At 26.8% G+C, this 26,747-nt stretch overlaps 3 protein-coding genes across 6 annotated transcripts; all 3 read right to left on the reverse strand.

Moving 5' to 3' along the window:
- Positions 1-323: 323 nt before the first annotated feature.
- On the reverse strand, positions 324-5,123 carry LOC122853427 (retinal homeobox protein Rx1-like). Of its 2 annotated transcripts, none has more exons than XM_044153901.1 (4): positions 4,899-5,123; positions 3,843-4,099; positions 1,699-1,786; positions 324-876 (listed from the first exon to the last, which is right to left on the reverse strand). In XM_044153901.1, exons 1-4 carry the CDS (start codon positions 4,975-4,977, stop codon positions 404-406), a joined length of 897 nt encoding a protein of 298 aa, XP_044009836.1. In that variant the 5' UTR covers positions 4,978-5,123; the 3' UTR covers positions 324-403. The 2 variants fall into 2 exon arrangements, with proteins under 2 accessions (XP_044009836.1, XP_044009835.1); XM_044153900.1 differs by having other exon boundaries at positions 3,843-4,120.
- Positions 5,124-14,953: 9,830 nt separating this feature from the next.
- On the reverse strand, positions 14,954-23,874 carry LOC122853428 (microtubule-associated serine/threonine-protein kinase 3). Of its 3 annotated transcripts, none has more exons than XM_044153902.1 (14): positions 23,238-23,874; positions 22,417-22,674; positions 22,261-22,340; positions 22,082-22,184; positions 21,560-21,641; positions 21,382-21,484; positions 21,073-21,299; positions 20,915-20,990; positions 18,215-20,451; positions 17,641-18,049; positions 17,239-17,574; positions 17,048-17,113; positions 16,332-16,920; positions 14,954-16,243 (listed from the first exon to the last, which is right to left on the reverse strand). In XM_044153902.1, exons 2-14 carry the CDS (start codon positions 22,637-22,639, stop codon positions 15,438-15,440), a joined length of 5,337 nt encoding a protein of 1,778 aa, XP_044009837.1. In that variant the 5' UTR covers positions 22,640-22,674; positions 23,238-23,874; the 3' UTR covers positions 14,954-15,437. The 3 variants fall into 3 exon arrangements, with proteins under 3 accessions (XP_044009837.1, XP_044009838.1, XP_044009839.1); XM_044153903.1 differs by having other exon boundaries at positions 14,954-16,222; positions 23,238-23,868; XM_044153904.1 differs by lacking the exon at positions 17,048-17,113 and having other exon boundaries at positions 23,238-23,868.
- A 485-nt stretch (positions 23,875-24,359) lies between these two features.
- Positions 24,360-26,718, reverse strand: LOC122853429 (eukaryotic translation initiation factor 3 subunit E-like). Its single transcript, XM_044153905.1, has 8 exons — positions 26,288-26,718; positions 26,034-26,150; positions 25,795-25,956; positions 25,602-25,724; positions 25,294-25,526; positions 25,116-25,233; positions 24,835-25,046; positions 24,360-24,750 (listed from the first exon to the last, which is right to left on the reverse strand). Exons 1-8 carry the CDS (start codon positions 26,375-26,377, stop codon positions 24,492-24,494), a joined length of 1,314 nt encoding a protein of 437 aa, XP_044009840.1. The 5' UTR covers positions 26,378-26,718; the 3' UTR covers positions 24,360-24,491.
- Between the last annotated feature and the right edge of the window lie 29 nt (positions 26,719-26,747).

Consider the following 26,747-nt stretch of genomic DNA (forward strand, 5'->3'; position numbering starts at 1 on the left):
TGTGTTTAAATTTAAATTCCTGTAAATACAGAATTGTGTGTGTGTGTGTATATATTGTTATAATCGATTAAAGTGTTAAAGCGTGGGTCAATTGATTATGCGGTTGTAGCCACTAATAGCCACAGCCAATATATAAATAAATATATTTAATCATTTGACTAATCATCATTCAACCTCAAAAAATAATCGATTATTTTATTATTTTATTTTTAACTATTATTTAATATTTATCATTATTACTATTATTGAAAATTTAAATTATTACATCACCTTTATTATATATAAAAAAAGTGTATTTATTTATTATTGTTATTGGTATTATTATCAATGATGATTGAGGCAATAATATTATGTATATATAAATAATTATTGACCAAACCGCCTGCGGTATTGATTGTCATAATTAATTGCCAGATTTACGTATAATTTCTTCAGCTTTTACCCTAAGTACCTGTGCACTTTGTCGTCTTATTTCGTCGTCTGATGACACTGATTCATCATCACGTTCTTGTTGATCTTTCGAGCTCAAATTTTGAGGTGAATTTTGTGCATCAAGAAATAATGAATGTTGCTGAAGTTGTTCACGTTGTTGCTGTTGTTGTTGCTGCTGCTGTTGTTGTTGTTGCAATTGATTGTGAGCAAAAACATTTGAATTAAAGCCAAATGGTAATATTGAACCAAGTGATGCAAGACCCTGCGGAAGCCCAATGTAGTGAGATAATAATGCATGAAATGGTTGTAATTTTTGTGTATTTGATGACCATGGTGTTGGAAATACTGGTGGACCAATCCAGGGAAAACCTGATACAGGTGGAGCTGATGGATTAGAACCAGCTGTTTGAAGCAACTGCGCGTGGAATGACAAATCATTGACATCTGAAATTTTAAAATGAAAAAAAAGATAAATAAATAAATAAATAATAATGTCTTTTGGCTCTAGAGTATATGTAATATGTATATTGGTGTTGAAAATAAATATTATATTATATTTATATATGTATTTAGTGTATGTACAGATGAACCCTCCCTAAATCATGTAAATCATAAAAGAAGGTACAACTGCAAACCACTTGAATCTTTTGTACTTTGGCCAATTGATTTTGATTTTGATTTTGAACAAAAAAAGGGAGAAGAATAAGTCTTTTCATAAATAATAATACCATGTATTAATGAAAAGAAAAAATTTTAAGTATTGAGTACACATAGTGCGATGTAAACAAGACATCTTTTTATATATATATAATATCTCAACTGGCTTTATTTATTTTATTTTTTTATTTATGATAAGTGTATATTGAAAAATTCAATTTAAGATTAATATAAATATCATAAATAAAAAAAAAAAAAAGTATATAGTAAATATTGATGAATTTATTATTATTTATTTTTATTATTATTTTATCAATTATTTTCAGCACAACAATATGTTACACTGATGTGTATTTTTTTTTTTTTTTTTTGATAAATATCAAGTTTATAATGATGATTCAGGTAGCTCTACTATATGTATATAATTTACTCGTGACTGTTTATCCCTTTTTTTCCCAACAGGTGTTGCCAACTTTCAATGTATATAATGTTTTATCATACATGAAACATCTAAATGTACATTTGCAGTGAATTTATACAGTGTATATAACTTGTTCAATAACAATCAAAATATCAAATGAAAAAATAATATAAAAATATATAACTCACCTCCTTGACCAACATGCATATAGCTTGGATCACGTCCCATAGTTTTTTCCTTTTTTCTCCATTTAGCTCGACGATTTTGAAACCATACCTGAAATAAAAATATTAAATTTAATTAGGGCTTAAAGCTTAAGTAGTTTTATAAAAGGTGCATCATGAACAGAATAACAGATGATCGCATCAACATCAACATCAACATAAACATCAACGTGGGACAACGATTTACATATACACGTGTCCAATATATGCGAGTCGATGTGTCTGTATGCAATATATTATATAACATTTAATCCATCATCAGGTATAATATGTGTTTATATGAAATGAAATAAAATAAAATAGAATATAGGGGTACACCATAATATAAGTTGGTTAATTTTGATGGCGTGAGAGGGTCATGATCACATGCAATGATTGTATATTGGCAACTATATATATATGTATATGAATAAATTCCATGTAATCCTTGGGGGAAAATAAAACGAGTGAGAAAAAATATACATAGTTATCTTCATGTATTATTCGAGTTCTATTGAGCAAGTAGGGGATCAAAATATAAAAAAAAAGAAAAAAGTTTTTTAAAAATTAAAAAAGATATATAAAAGGTACAACATGAGAACCTCGAAGCTTAATGCTTATATAGAGCTCGCGTACAACGGGGTCCATCAGCAACCAACAAAAGCGTGCCTCTTGAGCTCACTGATTAAGCTAATTATTAACAATTATCTTGATTTCCTCTGATTCTATATGCATTGCCGCAGTTACTCTCTCTCTCTCTCTCTATATACATGTATAATTATATAATTTGATATTCATTAGTTAATGCTAATGTGAAATTGCTTGTTAAATTAGCAAAAAAAAAAAAAAAATTCAATTTAATTTATAAATAAATATATTTTTTAATTGATATATAATACATATAAGTTTGAAAATATATTTATCATTTACTTTTGTCGTAAATAAAATAATTTGAGAAAACAAAAAAAATAAAAAAATATTTGAATAGAGATAAAATGATATACATAGAAATAGGGATTCAAAATACATATGGCAATTATATAGTTGAATAGTGATATTATTATCATTTATATATATAAAATTGATGGTTGGTCAAGCAGGTATAAGTTAAAATGCCGTGTCATCCATTAATGCCACATGAAAAAAAAAACAAAATTGTTGGCGAGCTATTACGCATTCGAAATTGGATGGATGTAGTCGTGATTTCATTTCATTTCCATTGGTAGATGGATAGAGAGATAGAGAGAGAGAGAGATGATGGAGGAGGAAGAAGAGGAAGAGAAAGAAAGGGGTTGAAGAATGCAATGAAAAGCAGAAGCAACTGTAGTAAAACTGAAATGGATGATGGGATGATGAAATGATTGGAGTAAAACTGGTGCGAGAGTTAGAACAGATTGAAATAAAGTGGCCGTGGCACCAGCACCACATTGCAACCCGGCGGTGTGATCATTTAGCGGTTTTGTCGAGCGACGGCCAATTGCCGGCATTGTCACTTTGCAATGTACTGTCACAATGGGCCAATCGGAATGTTTTGTGTCTCTTTCTATTTTATCATGGCACACGACTCAATTTACATATAATAAAATAGTTTTTTTTTTTTTTATTCAATTTATCAACACGGTATAATTGTATAATTATTTTTTGTCATTATAAAATATTAAATTAATTCAAGATATATTTATAGAAAAAAAAAATAACACTTGCATGCGCGGTGTTGATAGTCTCAAGTTATGGTTAAAAAAAAAAATCTTGAAAAAGATAAGAATCTTGAAAATAAAAAAAATGAATAGGTTGGTAATTAGTCAAGTGGCTCAATGAACAAAGCTGATGATGAGTAGCAAAAGCATTGCCAACAAGGGGTTTGCCAGCTATTCCATGGGTGGCAACTTTTAATTTTTTTTTTTTTTTTTTTTTTCATTTTCTTATCTTTTTTTTATTTTTTACCCCAAGCCTATTTGCAAAGACCCCAATTTACTTGACAGACTGCTTTTTATATAATGGCAATTATATAATTATTTATTATGTACTCTATTGAATTGTGAAATAAAAAAATATACCTACATAAATATATATAATTGCAGTAATACATAAAATAAAGAAAAAAAAAATATATAAAATTTTGTAATTACCTGTACACGAGCTTCTGATAGCTCAAGACTTGATGCAAGTGCCTCACGATAACTAACATCTGGATATTGTGTTTTTTCAAATGCTTTTTCTAATTGATGAAGTTGATGAGTTGTAAAAGTTGTTCTTGAACGTCTTACTTTTCTTGGCCTATCAGATTCACCGAGTTCAATTGGATCATGCATTTGATGATCACGAAGATGTATCAAACCATCAGAATCACCATTATCACCAGCATTCTCCGAAGGATTTGAATTACCTAATAAATTTACAATTAAAACTAAACAAAAATATTTTAATTTTTTCTAAATAATATATTCATAAAATATTGTATTATAATATCATCATCATTGCATCTAGATAATTATATTATTATTTTTTTTAAATAACATCATGTTAATGATAATAATCCGTTAATCAAATCAAGTGCAGGGTCAACTTTTTGGCAACAAAAAAAATTAACAATCATCACAGATTAAATAATTAAAAAACTAATATAAATTGATGCTCAATATAATTAATAAATTTATCATCATTTCAATGTGTGTATGTGTGTGTGAGGGGGGGGGGGGTTAAATGTATACATCCAAAGATTTAAAGCGTGCGCGCGTGCTCTTCTGTTCATTCAAACAGGTAATCGCACAAACACGCAAACGAGGATAATAAATACATAAGTAACGTGAACATCATCACGCTATATATATTATATTTTTAATATTAGCTGTATACGGATACATATATGCAATGACTATACTAATCCCCGATGAATAGACAGATTTTTTTTATTATTTTTTTTTTTTTTTAATTTTTCATACACAATGGAAACACATTGTATATAGCTTTATGTACTTGTTTAAATCCTTCTGTTTTTTAACTCGTTATTGAATTTTTCCAACAATTTTGCAAGCCAATCAAAATTGTTTTTTTTTTTTTCACATAATTAAACCGATTTAAAAATTTTATATTAAAAAATTTTTATTACAAAATTAATTGATAAATATAATTTTATAATCCATTTGCAATGATGATTGATTAATTTAATTTTGAAAAAAACTTACCATCGTCTTTTCCGTGTCCAAGTATTTGATCAATTGAATATAATTGTGAATTTCTTTTTTGATTACACGTTTGTGCCATATTATCCAATAATTATTAACAAAACAAAATGTCACTTGATTTATTTATTTTTTTTTTTTGTATTTAAATATATATTTTTATTTACATATAAAGCACAATTGTGTTGTATCCAATTGGTAATAATATTATATGATAATTATTATTATTTTTGTCATAGCCATTGATGATAAATAATAATTAAATAATAACACATTAATAATAATATCGGCATTATTTATTTTATTGTTTACACAACACAGCAACAATAACAACACCAACACCAACACCACCAACAACAACACAGAGGAAAATTTAAAAAAAAAAATATACCGGTTAAAAGATGAATGTCAAATGATGAATGCGTTGTATTTGACGGCGCAACACAAACTACCCTCAACGAACGAGACAGCATCCCTTAATATGACATAAAATTGCCCCACCCCGCGGCCACTGACACCGCCATATTAGCCAATCGTCCAATCACAGTACACAACACGTTTACGCAAGCTCCCCTACTTACTAAGGGTTAAATGATACTTTTTGGGGCGGAGAAAGTATTTTTTATAATTTTTTTTAAAATTTTTTTATCATTTTGAAATTATTAATTAGTGTTTTTTTTTTTATATTTAATTAATTATAATTTTTAAAATAAGATTGTATTTTTTTTATTGTTAATTTAAAAAATAAAATAATTTAGTTAATTAATTTTTAACAATTTCAAAAATAAAAATAAAAGATTTTTGATAATAATTAATATTTACAAAAAATTATTTAAAAAAATATTTAATTAATAATTATATATTATTTAAAAAATAAAAAAATTTAATTAATTAATTTTTAACAATTTAAGAAATAAAAATAAATTATTCAGCTTATTTATTTTAAAATTTATTTATTTTTTTAATTGATTAATTTACCAAATTTATTAAAAAAAAAAAAATAGGTTAATTAATAGTTGTATTTTATTTAAAAAATAAAATAATTTAATTAATAAAATAAAAATAAATTATGCAGCTTTTTCATATTAAATTTTATTTATTTTTTCAGTTTATAAATTCAGATTTTATTTTATTTATCATACAAATGAAATAAATTTACAAAAATTTAGTTAAAAAAGAGATTTATAAATATTTTTGTTGTTAATGAAATGAAGCATCGATAATTAGGTTTTCTAAAATCTTAAGAAAAAAATATATATAGATGTATCTGGCATACAGGATTAGACCAGTATAATATGAACCTATTGTTGATGAGCTTGTGAATTTATCGCTGCAGGTGTCGATGGTGATGATGATGATGATGGTGGCGGTGGTGAAGGCGGCATCGTACAAATATTGCAACTGAAGCATATATAACACGATACTCTTTGCTATTCTCAAACTAAATCATCTCACCAAAAAAAAAAAGAATAAAAAATATAAAAGAAAAAATAAAATAAATAAAAATTGGGTGCCCCATTGGTTCTACAGATAATTACGAAAAAAGAGAGATGTCGTAAAATATATTTATAAATGCCGAAATTTTTATCCAGTCATTCTCACGTGCCCCAAAGAATTCCCAAAGAAAAAGGAAGTAAAAAATAAAAAGAAATAATGAAAACTCGATTTTACCCGATTATCCGACTTATTCTAAGACAACACCTTTGCATTTTTTTTTTTTTTTTTTTTTGTAAAATCCTATAAGAATAAATATCCGGCGCGCCAGTTATTAAGTAGTACAAATATATATTTGTTCAGACACTCGTTTTTTTATCTCATCAAAAGAATCCCAACAAAAAATTTACCTTCAAAAATATCTTGAAACAAGAAAACAAATATTTCTAAACTTTTTTAAAATGCGGATATCCTTCCTGCTGTATATATAGTATAGTAGCACATATATACATAAAATATATAAAAATATATCTTAATGTGGCGCCTAGAAAAAAGGCGCCTCATAAGAAGATTATAATAAAATCTTTTAATTTCAACAATAGACAAGTTACTCTAATCCATTTGACAAAACAATGCCAATATATAAAAAAAGAAAAAAAAAAAAACGAAATACTTAATACTCCTGATGACGGTTGGAATGTGGATTTTACAAACAACATATATATATTTTTTTAATTGTCATTTACATGCAAGCAAACAAAAGAAAAAAAAAAACAACAAAATACAAAGCAATTTGGGGAAAAAAAAAAGCAGAATTAAAAATGCTAAGTGAGTGTATTAAAAATGAAATTGTTATAGAGATATATATAGCAGATGCAGGTATATTAGCCTAAATATTATACGTATATGTGTGTATAAATTCACTCTGGGCTCATTAGAACCAAACTCGCGTTATGTCGGCCACACCCATGACGGACAAGTAAAAGGAAGGAAGGAAGGGTGGGTGGTGGCGACGCGTTCTCCCCGTTTAAATCGGCTTTATGATGCAAATAACCGCCCTGTATGCGGCCTCAAACCACGGCAACAGGACCACTCGCACTCACATACATATGCCTTCGAAAATATATATCCATACACACATATACTATATTCACGCAAATTCTAAAGTTAAATTTTGAAATGGCATTTTACCATAACCATCGTCAGAGACGATAACGTATTACGTTAATATTGTTGAAAAACTTGAAAGAGGATCAAAGATAAAATTAGCGGTCATTATGTATATTGTAAAATATATATAAATTAAGCATATTTTAATTTTAATTTATTTTGTATAAAAAAAGGTTGATATATACGTATTTTGTTAAATAATTTAGGGAAATTTTGTAAATGTATATTTTGAAATGAAATAAATTTAATGTCGCAGCTTGGGTATATATGCGTGTACACTTTATAGAAGCTTATCAAAGTTATCTAAAATTTTCGCAAGTTCATATATTAATAATGAGATGAAATATGTGCAATAAACTTACGAGTTAATTTTAGCAGTTATCACGATCAGTCAAATATACTTTGAAATGAAAAATTAAAAAAAATATATATTAAATTTTATTTGAGCTATAAATAATTAAATATTTATGAAAAATATAAGCTAATTTTATTTTAACCAAAAAAAATTAAATTTTAAAAATTAAGGAAAAAAAATAAATCAAAAAATTAATCTGTAAAGGAATCAAAGGATCGAATGTAGTGAGGATCAAAAGGATGGTGTGATGACGACAATATGAATATAAGTTGAAGGGGAAAATAATAATAAGAAGAGAAGCATGATACAATTGACATCGGATACAATAGGATCAAACGTTATATGGCACTTTAGTTGAATTCAACGTAATATTCATTTGTCATTTGTCAAATTATATTAATAATATGCGCATCGCTCAGTCGAAAAATTCATTTTAATATATAATATTATATTTATTAATAAAAAAAATGATAATAAAAAATTTCTAAATTTCTAAATTTTTCAAAATTATTCAATTCATTTGTGTGTTTGTATTAAAATTTATCCGCAAAAAATACACGCATGATAATTAATTTTGATGTTATGACACAACAAAAAAAATTCACAGCGACTAAAAATTTTTTTTTTTTTTATAGAAAATACAATATTTATTTTCTTTTTATCACAATAAAAATAGAAAAAATACAAAAAAAAAAACGGAAATCGCAGAGAGCATTAGCGACGTCGTTATTGGTCCCCGAGGCAACACACGCCATTGTCATATACATATATATATTTTTATCTGTGTGATAGTTGAAGCTATCTAAAATGATGATAATAAAATAAAAGTGTGTGTGTGTGTGTGTGATGGTCGTATGCGGAGAATTGTCGGCTGACTTTTTATGAGATAAATGAAGGAAAGATTGTCCAAAGGTATATAACCAATGAACAATCATGAGACAGACTCATATTAAATAAATGAATTGGTGATGGTAAAGGTTTTTTTTTTTTTTATTTTTTTATTCTTTATCTCTTTTATCATTTTGTGTGTGTTGCTGGAAAATCTAGTATATATATAAACGACTGTGCTAAATAAATTCGCCCCCGGCATCGTCACAGTTTGGTTACTCGGATTTTATTAACTTTCCGTACAACAACGCCACTGCCACATTGATGCTGATGCCGACCCTTTATGTTATATCAATATATTAAATTCAACAGTCTTTTAGAACTTTTAACGTAAATTTTATACCAAAGTATATAATAAAAAAAAAAACAAAAACAATTGCTTGTTTAAAAAAACAATCAAAGTCTAAATATACATTTTGTTTTTATTAAAAAATAATATAAATTTAAAGCCAAAAAATAATTTCAATTTGCTATATAATTTTTAGTTAAATTGATATTTAAATTTCAATAAAAAATTGATTCATTTGAATGAAAAGCGATCATGTCGCGCTTTGATCATGTATCACATAGACTGCATATATTTAGTCAATTGAATGATGAAACGACGCGTGTCTCAATACATTGATAAAAGATATTTTTTTATATATATTTTTATATAGGTGCATGATAATATGTGTGTGTAGAAAAAGGAAATGCAGAGAGGGAGTACGACCCTTATATACGAACCGAGACAAGCTTCAAATGATCGTGAAATAACCGCTCACTTATATCAATTCACCTTTCGTGTTCTTTATAAATGCGCATTCACGCATATACACCATTGAGAGATAAATTTCCCGCACCTTTTTTCCAGCCGGATCTCGTGTCCTCAGATTTTCTGGCCTTTTTTCTTTATATTGTCTTCAATTATTATTATACACTTGGCCTTTTTCGAAAAAACAAAAAAAATAATAATAAGCTTTTTTTCGATTAATAATTAATAAAAATGATATTAATCATTATGTAAATATACACAAATAAAAATACATGATTTTATTTTTATTATTAATTTCAAGTTGAAAAAATATACACATATAAATTACATTAAAAATAAATAATAAATTTTAAATAAAAAAAAATGCATTTGAATTCTAATTGTAACAAAAATAAATATAAAAAAAACTATATACACTTGAATTTTTTATTTATTTTTATTTTTTTTAATAATTAAAATTTTAATTATTTAAAAATAAATTTTGTTAATTTTTTTTTTTTTTTTTTCATTTAAATAATAATTAAATGCGAGGATAATAAATTTTAAAAAAAATTGATTTAATATTTAACAATAAATTTAATTGTTTAAAAAAAAAATTAATAAATTAATAATGGATTTAAAAGTTATCAAGGTATAAATAAAATTTTTAAAAAATGGATAAAATAAGAAAGATATATATAATTGAGCGATTTGCGAGTTTTATAAGAGGCACCCGCGATAAAGTATAATTATATTCCAATAGAGTGGAAATTATTCGAGAATAAAAGTTGAGTTATTGGCGATATTCGTACTTTTATTATTAAATGTCTCTACTTATCTTCTCAATTCAATCATCAGACTACTATCTATATCTTTTTTTTTTCTTTTTTTTGATTTGCCTCATTCCATCATCACCCATTGCCAACCATTTTTCATCACATCGACTTTGCTTCTTATTCCGCAATTAAATACAGTTGCTACTTCAAGTACTTAAATGAAGCATTTAACGATCAATCATTTTATCATTTTAATATACATACAACATGCTTTTTATTCTCATGTATAATAAATTTTTCATATTTTTTAATTAAACAACGTGTCGTTACATTATAAATTAAAAGTGTTTGTGGGAATTGTAATAATGTAATTGAAAAAATAAATTATTAACTTGTTGACAAAATTGATTTTGTAATTTTGTATGTATATGAAATTAAATTGTATTAATAAATTTGTGGTAAAGATGAGGAAAACCGCTATTACATAAGTTCACTCTTGGCTATCATGAAATAACGCCCTTTTGAAAACTGTCATATTCAGAGTCAAGTTTGTGGAGACCGCCTGTTGTTTCTATCTAATTGCCTAGTCGATGAAAACAATGTATCAATAACACTGTTTTTGGCACGTGTACAATAACCAATAGCGATATACAATTTATGATAAGATACTTGCTTTATTGATGTACGTCAGTTTTTCCGATGCTAAATGAAATAAAAAAAAAACAGGTGCTGTTATTTCAAAATTAAATTTACAAACTATTGTAAGAATTTTATTTTATTTAGCATTGGAAAAATTGATGTACGTCAATAAAGCACGTATTTAAATGAATACTGCCAAAAAATATCAGTATGTTATATCATGAAAGCCTCGAGGTTCTAGAAGAAATAAAGTCCTTGTTCACTGGAATCAAATGAACCAAAAAATAATCAATCTCAACTACCAAGAAACATGGTCAAACAATTTGGAAAGGCATGTGTAAAAAAGAGTAGAACAATTGTTAGGGTTCCTTAAGGACTAAAAAAAGATAAAAGTTATATCTTGTAGTGCGAGAATTGCAATTGGACATTGTTGTATGAAATAACCCCGGCGAAAGTTGGAGATAATTATTAATTGGAAATTGGAATAAATAATTTTTCCCTGATTTTTCTTCTAAATTCTACTGCAGCAGTATACGGAGAAAATCGGAGAAAAACTTAAAAATATACGAGAAAAACTTCGGAGAAAAGTGGAAAAATATATTTGATAAAATTTGAGAAATTTCGGAGAAAAGCCGAGGAAAATTTTTACCAGGGTAAATAATCAAGCTGAAGCTAAATTTGCATTACAATTTGATAGCCAGTGTGATAGCCAATTGGAGCTTTAGTTAGTCTATCAATATTATATATTTTTATTTTTTTTCTTTAAATAATTTTTTTGTCTAAATGACTCAACTTGTTATAATATTATTATGTATTTTGTAAAATTAAATAGGTATTATCGTTAATGGTACAATTAAAATAATGATAGGCAATTTTATGATTCACATGATTTCACGTATGAGAGCAAGAAGTGAGATTGCTAATGAAGGAAACAGTTAGTTTCAAACGGCCTTCTAATAATTTACCAACTTACTTGCTTACAATCCATATATGCGAGCAATCCATTTTTCAGTCTTTCTCACTTTTACATGAAAATATTTTTCTATATATCTATATATACTTACTGAAATTCAAAATTTAACAATGCACAAAATTGTTCACACTTCCCGCGCTACACAATATTCAATGTGTGCAACACTCTGTAATTCCTGACATTGCGCGCAATTTAATACATCGTGATAGACACTACATAAGTGAGTCATTATTTTATCCAGTGAATAATACTTGATGAAAAATTAAATATCTATATTAAAACACATGCATATGATGAGATGAATCATTAGCATTCTATACAGACTAATAATAAAACTTTTTCAATACGAAATTTCTTTTTGTTATTATTCTTTAATAAATAAATTAATTATTTATATATTTGTATACATATGAAAATAATAATGTTTATTTATTTAAAAAATTGATTTATAATAAAGCTGTTGATGAAAGTGGCATATTAAACAGAATGAAAGGATTCCGGAAGCTCAGTTATAGTTTTACTATGTGCATGCATGTATAGAGGGTTATTGATGTGCTCATGTTGGTAAAGCTAATTATACAAGCTTTTATATAAATTTCTAAGCTTTTGACATGACTTGAATAATAACGATAATAATTTTCAACGAAATCATACATAGATAATAATTAATAAAATATATTTTATATCAATGTAATTTTAATTAAAAATAATGCATGTTAATTATGTATATATATAGTTTTTTTTGTTGATTTTATTTTGGAATAAAATTGGCGCATGTTTGCATTTTTAGTTCAGCAATTTATCTGATGTATGTACGCTTAAAAGTTTGAGTATCAAATATGCACATGTATACAGAATATGATATGCATGTGGCATGCCTGCAGATTTGTGAATTTCCTTGTCTATCTTTTATTTATTTTTTGTTATACCTTGAATTAATATCTCCCTTGGCCATGCCAACGGTGCTCTCACGCGAGCGCGCATATTAGGCAATAACACTCTGCCCTTCTCGTTTTTAGTAGTACCCACTTGAAAATGCGACTCGCTAAATTAGGCTGGTTTCATTTGCTAGCAAACTTTAATAAACGCTAAAATTGCGTAAAAGAGCAAGCTTTTTCAGACAAAAGTAATCAGAATTTTTTTTTTTTTTAATTATTTTTTATTTTATCTACCGTTTGCCACAAGCATATCATTTCAAATATACTTAGTAAATAAACTTTATGAAATCATATTTTTTAATGACATGCAATTTTGATATTTTTTCATATTGTTTTTTTTTTTATTAATTATTTATATTTTATGAAATAAATTAATAGGGATAATTTTATTTAATCACATACACAAAAAGTAATATTTAAATTGGTTTTTTTTCTTTTTCTTTATTTTTTTTTTTTTGCTATCAAACATTGAGACATTAATTATTTTTTTTTTCTTTTAAATATGACGTAAATATCGTACAAATTTTTGTGAGACAATCTTTTATACTTATCATTATTATTATTATTATTATTTCACTCAAATCATTCGCTTTAATTATTTTCTTAAGAACACTCGGCGACAAAATTGCTGCTGATCAATCATTCGGAGGTTCATTGTCCATTTTTTTATTTTTTTTTTTAAACAAGTAACAATATTTTATTTATTTTTTTTCTTTTCATTATTAAATCATCAGTCAATTTTGATAAATTATTAATTATCTCAATTATACATTGACTATTAATAATTTTTTTTATGAAAAGAAAAAAAAAAAAAAAACACATTTCTCACTAAATAATAAATAAAAATTATTATTGCTTTTAAATATATTTATATTTTTTTTTTTCTTTACAAGAAATTTCTCACAAGTAGATGAAAAAATATCAGCATTTTTATTTATTTATGAGAAAAGAAAATCAATGAGATACTTAAGCTCAATAAAAATTTCAAAAAAATTAAATGAAAAAATTACAAACAGTAATTATCATTTAAAAATAATTAAATTCTTGATTTATCTATTTTTTTTTTTTTTTTTTGGACAAATGTGTCCCAAACGAATGTTACCTAATAATATTTATTAATCTAAGTCTAATCAACGATTATTTCAACACGGAGATATACATTAAGACTTGAAAAAAAATATTGAAAATAAAAAAATAAAAAATAATAATAATAATATGACAGGGAACAATGTAAACTCAAAAAAAAAATAATGAGCATTGTTTTTTTTTTTTTTTTTTTGTTTATTTCATTAAATTACTTGTATGTGAATTTAAGAATTTCTACGTATTTTTTTATATTTTTTTAATAACTAGAACATGCCAGAAATTTGAAAAATAAAAAAACGAAAAAAAAAATTGGGAATGAAGGGCTTAAAAATGATAAAAAAAGAAAGAAAAAAAAAAATGATTTAACTGATTAATTTACTACTTAAAGCCTCAGAGATTATTTGAATATATATATCAACATTAACATTAATTATTTATCAACAAATTAACATTAAAAAAACAAACAAATTTAATTTTAAATAATAAAAATGATCATACCATTTTAATTATTAACTATTAATTTTTTTCTTCAAATTTAAAGATCACTTATTCACGATGGAAAATAGTTAGCTGCTAATGTTTGTTTATTTATTTTTAAATTGTCAATTATGTGATTGTTTAAACAATGTTTAATAAAATTTATCACAATGTCGTTTGTTTTACAAACGCAGGATAATTATTTCGACTTTTTTTTAAACCACATTTTTAAATTGCAAATTGTATATTTTTATCATTACTTAATTGTTAATAATAAATTGTGTTTTTTTTATTTTTTAGAAGTATAGCTACTTCAAGGAACAACTGACAAGCAACAGTTGAAAATTGTTTTCTAATATTTTTTAAATATTTCGACAGATTTTAATTTCGAATTTAGAATCTTTTTTTTTTTTTTTTTGTAAAAAATAATAAAAAATTTGAAACACAATGTAATGGAATCAATGATGTACAGATAATTGAACATCATATCAAAGATATGGCAGCCTAAAATATTGGCCAGAAGCGTATTTTACATTTTTTTTTTTTTTTTAAAAACAAAATAAATAAGTTAACTGCTTTGCACTACCTCATCGAAATAGACACACTCAATCGAACACACTCTATTTTCATTTTTTCTTTTTTCTAATATCTAATGTGCTTAATGAATTTATACGCATGATGATGACGAATATGAAAACAATAATAATGAAAGATGAAAATACAATCGAAAAAATACTGCGAATGACAATGAACTTTTTTTTTTTTTTCTTTTTTCAGTCGAATATTAAATTATGCACAACTTAAACAGAATATTGCACTGACTCGTTTATGTTTCCATGAGGAATGCATGATAGATGTCAATCTTATATCGAAAAAAAAAAAAAAAAAAAAAACACGAATCAGTCAATCCTTTCCGTTAAATATTTACACTTTTTTTTTTTTTTTTTTCTTCTAATTGAAAGAAAAATTTGAAAACAAAAAAAAAAACAAAACGAAAGGTAACACGTAAAAATAATATATATAATATATTTTCTGATGTATAAAACAGAAAAAATAAAATTAAGCTAATAATTTTACTTATTTTTTTTATCTTCTGTTGTAAATGATTTGTCTAATTTTCTTACGGCACCAGAACTTTCTTGACCATCAACTTTATAACGTTTTAAAATTTTACGAGTTTCTGGACTTGATTCCATTTTAGTTTTTGGAAAATATGATTTATCATCATCATCATCATGTTTTTTAACACTTGTTTTTGTTGCACAATCACTAGTATTTGTATTATTTGAATTAATTAATGAAAATTCACTTAATTTTGATTCAAAAACACTTATTTTATCACAAATATCTTTTGAATTATAATCATCATTTTTTGAACCAGTTGGAGAATCTTTTTCCTCAGCAATTCTTGGTAATTGTGTACTACCACAAGAATTTGACATACCACCAACAACATTTGGAATATTAATTAATATTCCATGTGTCATTTTTGAATATTCATTTATTTTTTGTTCATTATTATTACTATTACTATTGTTATTGCTATTGCTATTATTATTATTACTATTACTGTTACAACAACAACTACTAACTGGTGGTTTTTTATCACCAATTTTAGTATCACTTAAATCTTTGAATGATGATGTATCATTTTGTCCCTCATCACCAGATTCAGACAATGATGCTTGGGCAATAGTAACACGTGGTGTAACACGTACCAAATTATTAGCAAGTGGTGATATTGATGTTTTATTTTCAGCTGAACGTGGATGTAAACGATCTGGACTCAATGCACGACGCAATAATGGCGAACCAGGCTCAGCTGATTTTGGACGACCATATGTTTTCTTTTGACTTGCTGGTGTTGATAATGTGACACCTTAAAAGTGTTAAGATATCAATGGACAATAATAACAAAAATAATATTACAAATTATTTAAATAAAAAAAAAAATCGTAAATTAATACCTGGACTATAAGACTGTGTTGTATTTGAACTACCAGGTTGATGACCAGTTGGAAAAGCCAATGGACTCGGACTTCTTGTTGGACTGGCTGGTATTGGTGATGGTGATGGTGTTCTGGCAAGTGGTGATAATGGAATGTGTCCAACTGATTTACGACGATTTGGTGAATGTATATTTTTAGCAGCAGTATGAAGTTTATGTTTTAAACCATGTAATGTACTTGGTCGTTGATAATGAGATGATGGATTTGATATATTATTTATATTTCCAATAGATGATGTACTTGAGCCTGGTGATGATGATGAATTTGGTGTTGAACCAGTACTCGGTGAATTACATGCTGAATGATATGATTCTGATGTGGGACGGTTTGTTGTTATTGTTGCTGATGATGTTGTTGTTGTTGTTGCTGATGACGATGATGATGATGATGATAATGTTGTTGCTGTTGTTGGGGACGGAGTACATTTTTGTATACCACCAGTAAAATACGATGAAAATTCAACTGGCTGTGGTGGTAATGACCGAGTAAAAGATTGAAATGAACGGCTCGGTGTTACCATGGACGGAGAACATATTCCAGCAGCCATCTAAATTATTTATTTTTATCATTATATTAATTAAATTATTTTAGGTAAATAAAAATAATAATATCATTAATTTAAAAAGCGGAATTGACAAAAGGAAAAGAAATAAAAAAATGATAATAAATCATACCATAAGTGGAGGTTTGCTGTCACTGGATAAAATGGGTGCTGACATTGGACAATTGATACTTAATGGCTGTAATGCAATAAAAAAAAATATGTGTCTTGTCAAAAAATAAATGAAATGACTAAATAATAATAAAATAATAATCATCAAGTGTAAATAAATTAATATTTTATATATAAAAAAAGATAAATTACCTGCTGCATTTCAACACTTGCTCTTTTTGAACTAATTCTTCTGAATAATGAAGTTTTTCTTTTTTTATCTGAATGATCACGTTTTTGTTTTCGTTGTTGTCGATGTAATGTTTTTCTAGCAAGTTTACTCTGTGCAAGTTCACGTTTTCTACCACCAGTTTTAATGCTTGTATTTTCAAGTGGTGTACTTCTCAGTGTGACATGATCACCACCACTCAACATCAGCTGAAGTACTTGCGTATGATAAAGTCCCTGTACAGGTTCACCATTAATGTGAGTTATCAAATCACCAAGTCTCAAGCCAGCTTCAAAAGCTGGACTCAATTGATCAACAGCCTAAACAAAAAAATTTATTATTATTTAAAATACAATTTATTTATTTATTAATCAAAATTTATTTACCATTACTAAATGATGCATTGTGTAAAAATCACTGTCACCATAATAAACACGTATAGTATGTACAGTAAATCCAAATCCATGTGGACCTCTTCTAATAATAATTGCTGGTTTTAAGCTTGTAACAAGTGGACTTAATTCACGACATGGCGATGTATCTCGTGACGAAGCTGTTGACGAACCACCTGGTGATTCAATCGACTGACATACAGATTGATCATAAGCAAAATCATTTGTTGGAATAACCAACGATAATCCACTTGTTGATGCTGATTTAATGACTGATCGTGATTTTTGTTTAACACATTGTCCTGATAATGCATGTGGTGTTGTACTCGTTGAATCAAATGAATCTGTACTTGAATTTAATCTGTCCTCTGTTATTTCTCTATTGGCAGCAGCCAAATCCAGTCTAAATTAAATTAATTGTTTATATTAAATTTTATTTCCTTGTTTAATCTGACAAAAGTTTTAATATGACTCACACGAGTTTATTTTTTGATTAACAAATAATAATGATAGATATAACGTGAAAATAAAAATATAAATAAAAAAATAATAATGATAAATGACTCACGTGTGATCACCATCAATGGATATACTGAATCTGGGCAGCTTGTCGCGTGCATGTGTATGACGTCTTCTATGAATTTGTGGACTAATATCAAATTCAGTTTCAATATTTTGTGATGTTTCTGGTGTACTATGTACTGGTGGATTATTATCAATAATTGTCGTTGAATTTTTAGGATTTGAAGAGTATAAATCACCACTTATTACTGAAGCTGGACTTGCTGTTGTTGATGATGACGATGATGATGATGATAAAATATCTAAACTTTTATCGAGTTTTTCATTTGTAATTATTGGAGAATTTATAATTTTGGCAGTTGATAATTTTGTTATTAATTTATCTTGTATTGTATTATTTTTATCATTATTATTATTATTAATTGAAGCACGTAATGGTGGTGAAAATGATGATAATGATGAAGGTTGTATTGTTTTTGGTAAAACTTTAACAACATTACGTTCAAGTTCATTGTGAAATAATAATTTTTTAGTAGCTAAATCAATATTTGTATTATCATGTTCATTAAAATTTGGTGGTCTTGTTTGTGATATTTTTCTTGATTGTGGTGAGTATGATGAAAAACTACCAAACAATGGTGAATCATCAGTGTCATCAGTATCTTCACCAAGATCATGATTATAACGATCCATTCTTGTATCAAAATAACTTGTATCTTCTGAATTTGTTAATTGTGGTACAAATTCAGCTTTATGACGTAGTAATGTATTCCAATTAACACCAAAAAAATATGGATGATCTTTAACTTCATGTGCACCACCTTGTGTACCAAGTCTATCACGTGGATTTTGATAAAGTAATGATGTTATAATATCTTTAGCTTCTGGTTGTACTGGCCAATCAGCTTCATCTGGCCATTCAATGTCATCATTAACAGTATGGGCAAATAATTCTTCAGGTGTATCACCAAAAAATGGTACACAACCAATTAAAAATTCATACAAAACAATTCCCATTGACCACCAATCAACTGGTTTACCATAACCTTGACGTAATATAACTTCTGGAGCAATATATTCTGGTGTACCAAATACTTGTTTATCAGAAAATTGTCTTGTATCACGATCAATATATCCTTCATATAAATTTGTTGCCAATGACATTAGCCCCATTTTACTTAAACCAAAATCAGTTAATTTAATATGACCAAGTGCTGTTATTAATAAATTATCTGGTTTTAAATCACGATGTACAATACCATAACTGTGAAGATATTCAACAGCTAATACTGTTTCAGCAAAATAAAAACGTGCCATATCTGGTGGTAATGGACCAATATTTTTTAATAAACTTGCACAATCACCACCCTCAACGTATTCCATAACAAGACATAAATGTTTTTTAGTTTCAAAACTACAATACATTGATACGACAAATGGATTATCAGTAAAACTCATAATATCACGTTCAGCAAATACTTGATCAACTTGATTTCTCAGCATTAAATTATTTTTATTAATTTTTTTCATGGCAAAACGTTGACGTGATATTTTTTCTTTAACCAAATAAACAGCTCCATATGCACCATTACTAATAAGTTTTAATACTTCATAATCATTTTCACGTGGTACACGTTGTTGATGTTGTTGTTGTGGCTGTAGATGTTGTGACTGTTGTTGAGATTGTTGTTGTGATGATTGTGACTGTTGTGTATTCTGATCATCTTCACAACAATTTGAACTTGACGATGTTATTTCAGCATTACTACCACTTGAACTTGTTGAATCTTCCAATTTATTAATGTCATCTTGAAGATCAGATATTGGATCACGATTTAATGATAATTTACTTATAATATATTGTGGAATATCTGCTTTCATACCACCACTATTTATTTTAGCTTGTCCCTCAGCTTGTTCAAGTAAATGATAAAATTCTTCTGGATCAAATTCTAAGCATTCTAAAAGTCTAGCTGGTCTTGATATTATTAATAATAATTTTTTAATAAGACCAGTAATACGAGCAGCAGCTTCAAGTGATTTATCAATTGTTTCCATTAATAAATGCTCAAGACTTTCAGTCATTTCATAAAAATAACGTGATGTTATTAATTTTTCTTGTGATTTTTGTAAACAATCACGAGCCATTTCAATTATTTGATGATGAACAAAACGTATTATTGGCAAAGAATCTTGTGCCATATGAGAAACAACATCATACTCATCAACTTCTTTATTTTCATTTATAAAATTTGTCAAACGTTCCTCCATTTGTTGTGTTGCCTGTCAAAATAATATAATATAAGTTATATTTTTTTATAAATATGTGTTGAAAGATTGAATCAAAGTTTATTTATTTTTTTATAAAAAAAAAAATTAAAATACTCGAGGGATTTTCAAAATTTTCCTTCATTATTAAAAACAATAATATTTAGGTCAAACAAATGACCTCATTAAATAAAAAATAAACGAAATATGATACAAAAAAAAAAAAAAAAAAGAAATAATCAGCTTGTTAGTTTATATATTAAATTCAATCGTTATTTTTGAATGAATCAAGACATTTGTCATTTTGACAGACATTGGCAAAATGCCAATAGTTTTCAACGAATACTACCATTGCAATATGTACACTACGTTTCAATAGATTTTTATTTTTATTTTTTATTTATTTAATTTCAAGATGATGATGACGATGATGACCTTTCACAATTTTATTGCATTATTATTATTTTAAATATGTTACCTTTGGAAATCTTTCCTTGTAGAGGGTGTTCATCATGACAATTTCATTGTCAAGAACTGGTGATCGACTTGGACTACTGTAATGTTAAATTAAATTAAAATATTAGTAATGTTGAAAAATACTTGTTTGTTGATTTAAAAAATTAAAAAATAAATGACCTTAAACTTCGTGATCTTGGACGATGTAATGGTGATCTTCTACCTTCTTCTTCAAGGCTAAATGATATACTACCAGGTATACTTGATATACTTGAACAACCTGGAAAACCAGGATGTGATGAACTTGGTGTTCCTGGTTTTGAAAAATGACAGGATAACATACGAAGTTCGTCCTTTGTTGGAATGTTTGGTAATTGATGCAAACGTTCTTGACTAGAGCATTGAGACTGTAATAAAATTTATATAAAAAAATTATAATTTATTTATAATTTATTATCAAGATTTTAAAAAAAAATATATATATATTACCGATACGTTGCTGGAACCGGGCGTTGTCCCATAACCACTTGAAGGCAAACTGGCAACCGACCATCGTCTTCCGTCTGCTGTTCCCGAAGCTCCACCTCCAATTCTGTTTATTATATATCACCTAGTTGTTAATTGATTCTCAATGACAATACTAAAATAACGTATTTTTTAAATATACCTTTTTATTGGAGCAAATGCAAAATGTGGACTTGATGACATACGTGGACTCTCAAGTGGACTTCCAACTATTGGAACAAACGCTTTAACAAAAAAATAAAAAAAGAAACAAAATATTAATTAATTATCAATTACAAGCTCATTGTTAATTATTTTGATAAGTCACATTGAATGATTATAATAATTGCATAATAATAACAACAATATTACATTGACAATACATCTGCCAAAATAATGTTTTATAATTGAACAATTTTTTCATCACTTTGTCTGTGCTCATCTATAAACATGTGATATCAAAATAAATATCAAGTGCCAACATTGATCTTGTTTTGTTGATCTAAATTGTCTGTCTCTTTGTATATTATTATTTTTTTTATGTTGGCAAATTGAATGATTAATTTAGTAATCAATGATCGATTGATTAATCATATTAAAATTGTTATTATTATTATTATTATCATCGAACAACAACAACAATTGAGGAAGTTGTTTGGCTGTTTTTTTTTTAATTTTATTTTACCTGACAATGGAGAATTACATCGTGGCAATGTGGGTGAGGTTGTTGGAATAAAAGATTTACGATGAGCTGCCTTGGCTGCACGTCGTGGAATATTAAATTCTCTCTGTTGATTTGAAAAGTAATAAAAATGTAGCTTTTAAATAAATTGTATGTTGAAATATAAATGATGGTTTATTTACCATGTGCATTGACAACGATGGTGCTGATTTACCAATCGCTGAATTACGCATTCTAATTAAATTTGATAATTCACTGGATCCTAAAATTAATTTATCAAGTTAACAACAACATCAACAAGCAAATAATTAATTAGCCAATTAATAAATTTCGTTTACCATCACGAGCTGGTGCTTCTTTGCTTTCAACTTTTGCTAAAATTGTTTTTCTCATTATTTTTTCAAGTTGATTACCAGCAACAGATGTATCGACACCACCAGCAGCACCACCACCACCACTAGCTTGTTCATCCAATTCAGTTTGATCAAACACAAGTACTCTTGCTGAATTACCATGTGAACGAATACGTGGTCTACTTGGTCTGTTCCTTCCTGTATCCATTGTGTTAATTTTTTTTCCTTCAAAATTTTCTTACTCTGTTAATAAACAATAATAAATCACGATTTTTAGTATGCATATAGAAAATAATTTTGCCAACTAACTGTATAACCGCAAACTCATTGGCAAATATCTTTCTTTTTTTTTTTTTATTATTTTGTTTTATGTTTAGCTACTGAATAAACAACAATGTTTGTATGATACTTAACATGTCACATTTAGATATCAACATACCAACTTTATTGTCTGCTTTTAAATAAATAATCATTATTATTACATTGACAGTTTATTATTTATAAACATAAATAAATATATGATATATCTTTATGTTTTTTTTTATTGACATTAAAAAATTTGTTGGTTTTTTTTTTGCTAAAATAAAAATAATGTTTTTGCGTACATATTTTAAAACCTCTTCAAAGTTCGATATCATAAATAAAATTTATATTTTTTATCAATCAATCAAAAATAAAAAAAATAAAAAAAAACCAACAAATTATCATGAAAATCAATAAATTTAAAAATCGTTTTTAAAAGCAATTTGTAAAAATTGTCAAAAATGAGTAAACAAAAAAAGCTGAATAAACAATAAAAAAATTACCGTAAAAAATTTTAGTTATCCTGTAAGATTAGCCATGAATCACAGGTAAAAAAAAAAACCCATTGATTATTTTTCTTTTGGTTTTTTTGCAAGTCAACACAACAAAATGAAACAGGGGAAAAAAAAGGGAAAAAAAAAAAAAAAAGTGAAAAATTAAACGAGCAAGCGTACTTCTTCACTACACCTATGCACACACACACACGTTTAAAAATCGCGTAAACAATATTGTTGTTGTAATTGTGTTAACAACAATTAGCCATGTATGATAATGAAAAAAAAATACCACCAAGATAATTACCGCGAGAAAAAGAAAGAATGAAAAAAAAACAAAAAAAAAAAAAACTTTAATTATTTTACGAACGACGACACACAACAGCCATAAGCAAATAATAATAATTATTTGCACCAGGCATCCCTACACCACGACGACGACGACAACAACAACACTATTTATTTTAAAAAATTAAAGTTGTTGGCTTTATTATTGCCAAACAACAACCGGGTACTCAACAATAATAGTTTTAATAATTTAACACGCATTCTTGTAGTGTTGTTGTACGTTAATATCGGAATTAATTACGAAATTATTTAAGTCGCGATGACCATGGGTTTTTCTGACTCATGACGGAGATGGATTGAGGAGAAAAAAAAAAACAAGACCAACAGAGAGAGGGAGAGAGAGAGAGAGAAGAAAAAGAGAGAGAAATTCAAAGCAATTCAAAGCATCATACGTCAATAAAGCAGATATCTCTAGTCATCTTATCATAGATTATCTATAGATCATTCAAATTTCAACAATTACAGTTAACTAATGATTAAAAAAATTTTAATAATAATTAGTCAACTAGCATTGAATTTTTAAACTACTAGCTAACTGCAGTTGTGGACGAAAAAAATTCGTAAAAAAATAAATTAACAAATTTATATTAAATTGAATTTTTTTTGTTTATTGGTATATTTTAATTTTAAGATACAAAGATGAATTTTTTTTTTTATAAACAATAATATATCTTGAAGCATTTTTTAACTTTCTTTTTAATTATTTATAATTTAATATAAATAATTATGTGAAAGGAAAAAAACTTTACAAAGATTATTTATTATTTAAAATTAAAACTGTGCGATGAAAGTAGCAAAAGATTCAATGAGCTCAACTGATTTATAAGATTATTTTGATGGAAAAAAAAAAAAAAAAATTGATTCTAAATTTATTTTACAATAAAAAAAGAATTATTAGTATGTTCGGTAAGTTGTTTAGTTCCAAACAATACTAACTGGATCTTGATTTTTAGCTTTCAATTTACGTTCAATTAAATTTTCAAGTGCTTCACTACGAACACTAAGTCCCTCAATTTTTTCAACAAGTTGTTGATATGGTGATGCTGGCTGTGTACCCATAACAACATGTCCAAGTTTACTGTCAATTTTAGCACCAAGACGTGCATTACGAATTAAATTGACAATCCAACATTCAGCAACATCAGCTTTCATGTTTAATTTTTCAGCAAGCATTCTAGAAAATTAATTAAAAAAATTTAATTTAAATTTAATATTTAATCTATTTAATGTGTTAATGAATATAAAAAATTCTACATACTGAATGCTAATGCATTGATGAATTCTGCAGAAAGTTTCGAAAATCATAAGTCTTGCATTTTCAACAAATTCATTTAATAATGCAATTAAAAAGAAATCATTAATAACAACAGTTTGACATTCTTGAAGTTTTTGACGAGCTCCATCAAAATCAAAATTGACATACAAATGTTCAAGAAATTCAGTGATTGGATCTTTGTATGTATATGATTCCTGAGATAATATAAAATTAATTAATTAATTAATAAACAAATTAATTACTAAATTTAAATAGTAACTTACTTGTTGAATAACTTTAACAAGATCCTTCAATGTTGATCGTCTTGAGCGATTGACAATAACAGCTGCTGCCAAGTAACGAAGAATATGTGGGCACATTGTTTGAATAGCATTCAAATAACTAAAACAAATGAACAACAATGTAGATGCAGATACAGAAAATATTGAGATTTAAACTTACAGTGGACGATAGAGAAACATCTCGATGATTGCATCTCTACCCTTGGCATGATTGAAGAATACAAACAAACTCCAGTGAATAAGCCATGTACGTTGTTGCAAAGCTTGAAGTGAATTACCAATAGCATTGCTGTCAATATATTCTCTGAGTTTATTAACATCTTCGAGTGCTGTATCCCAATTTTGAGCAAGAATTTCAGATGCTAATTTACCCCAAAGAACACTTAAATAGTTCTAAAAAATATATTAACAAATTATTATTATAGCTGATTATTCATTTATTTTTATTTATAAAAAATATTTAATTACCTTGTCAGTTGGTGGCATAATCAACATGTACAGATAGAGATAAGATGTTGTAACTGAATAATTACCACACTCGTATCTGTATTTAGCAAGTGCTACAAGATCATCCATCATTTCAACTTTAAACTGTAAACAAATAAATTATTATTTAATTACAATTTAAATTGTATTTTAAAAATTATTATGATTTATTTACCTCCCATTCTTGGGTCAAGTAATTGATAAGAGCTTTTGAGTCACGCATTTCCTCCATTTTTTTCATAGCTTTCTCGTTATTCATCAATGCAACAACTGGAGCAACTTTTTCCTGGAGTCTTCCAAGCTCTTCAACGACTTCATCACGTCGAGCTTTTAATTTCTAAATTAATAATTTAGAAAAATTAGCCAGTCAAGTTATCATAATGATAATAATTAAAGAAAAAAATATTGAATTACCTCAGGTGCTTCGTCATTTGGATACAGCTGCATCCAGATGTCGATAGCATAATCAATCATATTGGTTTTTTCGAGAATTTCAAGTTTTGATTTAAGTAATCCAGATTCATCGTAAAGCTATCAACAAAATTAATATATTTATTATTAACAAATTATATGTATTTATTTATTAACAACAAATTATACAAGGTTATAATAACCTCAAAATTTAACCGCATGTATAACAAAGTTATTTAACATAAATATATTCATACCCCTTTTGCAGTAAGAAATTCCGAAAGTGGAAAAACCAAATGTCGATCCAAATTTTGCCCGATACGGGGTGTTAAATCGTACTTAGCCATTGTTAATTTATAATTACATTTACTTTTTAAAAAATACCTGATGTCAGTGTCAGATATTTATTTGAAAAGGAAATTTAAAAAAAGGAATAGAGCGAGCATGGAGTTTATACACCTCCATGAGAGCGAGCAAGAGCGAGCAAGCATGGCAAGTTGTATCACTTGAACTTAGCTCAATTCAGCTCAATTTAATTCGATGTGTCGATATATTAGCGGGAACGCCATTATAAATTTTAAAAATCATGAATTATAAAAAAAAAACCAAATGAAGATTCAACAGATAACAAACGGAAAACGCCAATCTAACTGATAAAAAATCAACCCAACACTGATGAATTATATATTTATTATATCTATATATAATATATACTAA

The sequence above is a fragment of the Aphidius gifuensis genome, linkage group LG3 (genome assembly GCF_014905175.1).
Source record: "Aphidius gifuensis isolate YNYX2018 linkage group LG3, ASM1490517v1, whole genome shotgun sequence".
NCBI lineage: Eukaryota > Metazoa > Arthropoda > Insecta > Hymenoptera > Braconidae > Aphidius > Aphidius gifuensis.

Excerpts from the sequence above, each read along its gene's own strand:
- LOC122853427 (XM_044153900.1), bottom strand. The coding sequence starts at position 4,977 with ATGGCACAAACGTGTAATCAAAAAAGAAATTCACAATTATATTCAATT. Across the intron at positions 4,121-4,898 it reads TGGACACGGAAAAGACGATG|TTTTAATTGTAAATTTATTA; the intron begins GTAAGTTTTTTT and ends ATTTTTGTTTAG. Across the intron at positions 877-1,698 it reads TATGCATGTTGGTCAAGGAG|ATGTCAATGATTTGTCATTC; the intron begins GTGAGTTATATA and ends TTAAAATTTCAG.
- LOC122853428 (XM_044153902.1), bottom strand. The coding sequence starts at position 22,639 with ATGGATACAGGAAGGAACAGACCAAGTAGACCACGTATTCGTTCACAT. Across the intron at positions 21,642-22,081 it reads ATGTAATTCTCCATTGTCAG|CGTTTGTTCCAATAGTTGGA; the intron begins GTAAAATAAAAT and ends TTTTTGTTAAAG. Across the intron at positions 17,114-17,238 it reads CAAGTGTTGAAATGCAGCAG|CCATTAAGTATCAATTGTCC; the intron begins GTAATTTATCTT and ends ATTGCATTACAG.
- LOC122853429 (XM_044153905.1), bottom strand. The coding sequence starts at position 26,377 with ATGGCTAAGTACGATTTAACACCCCGTATCGGGCAAAATTTGGATCGA. Across the intron at positions 26,151-26,287 it reads AATTTCTTACTGCAAAAGGG|CTTTACGATGAATCTGGATT; the intron begins GTATGAATATAT and ends TTTTGTTGATAG. Across the intron at positions 25,047-25,115 it reads TTGTTAAAGTTATTCAACAA|GAATCATATACATACAAAGA; the intron begins GTAAGTTACTAT and ends ATATTATCTCAG.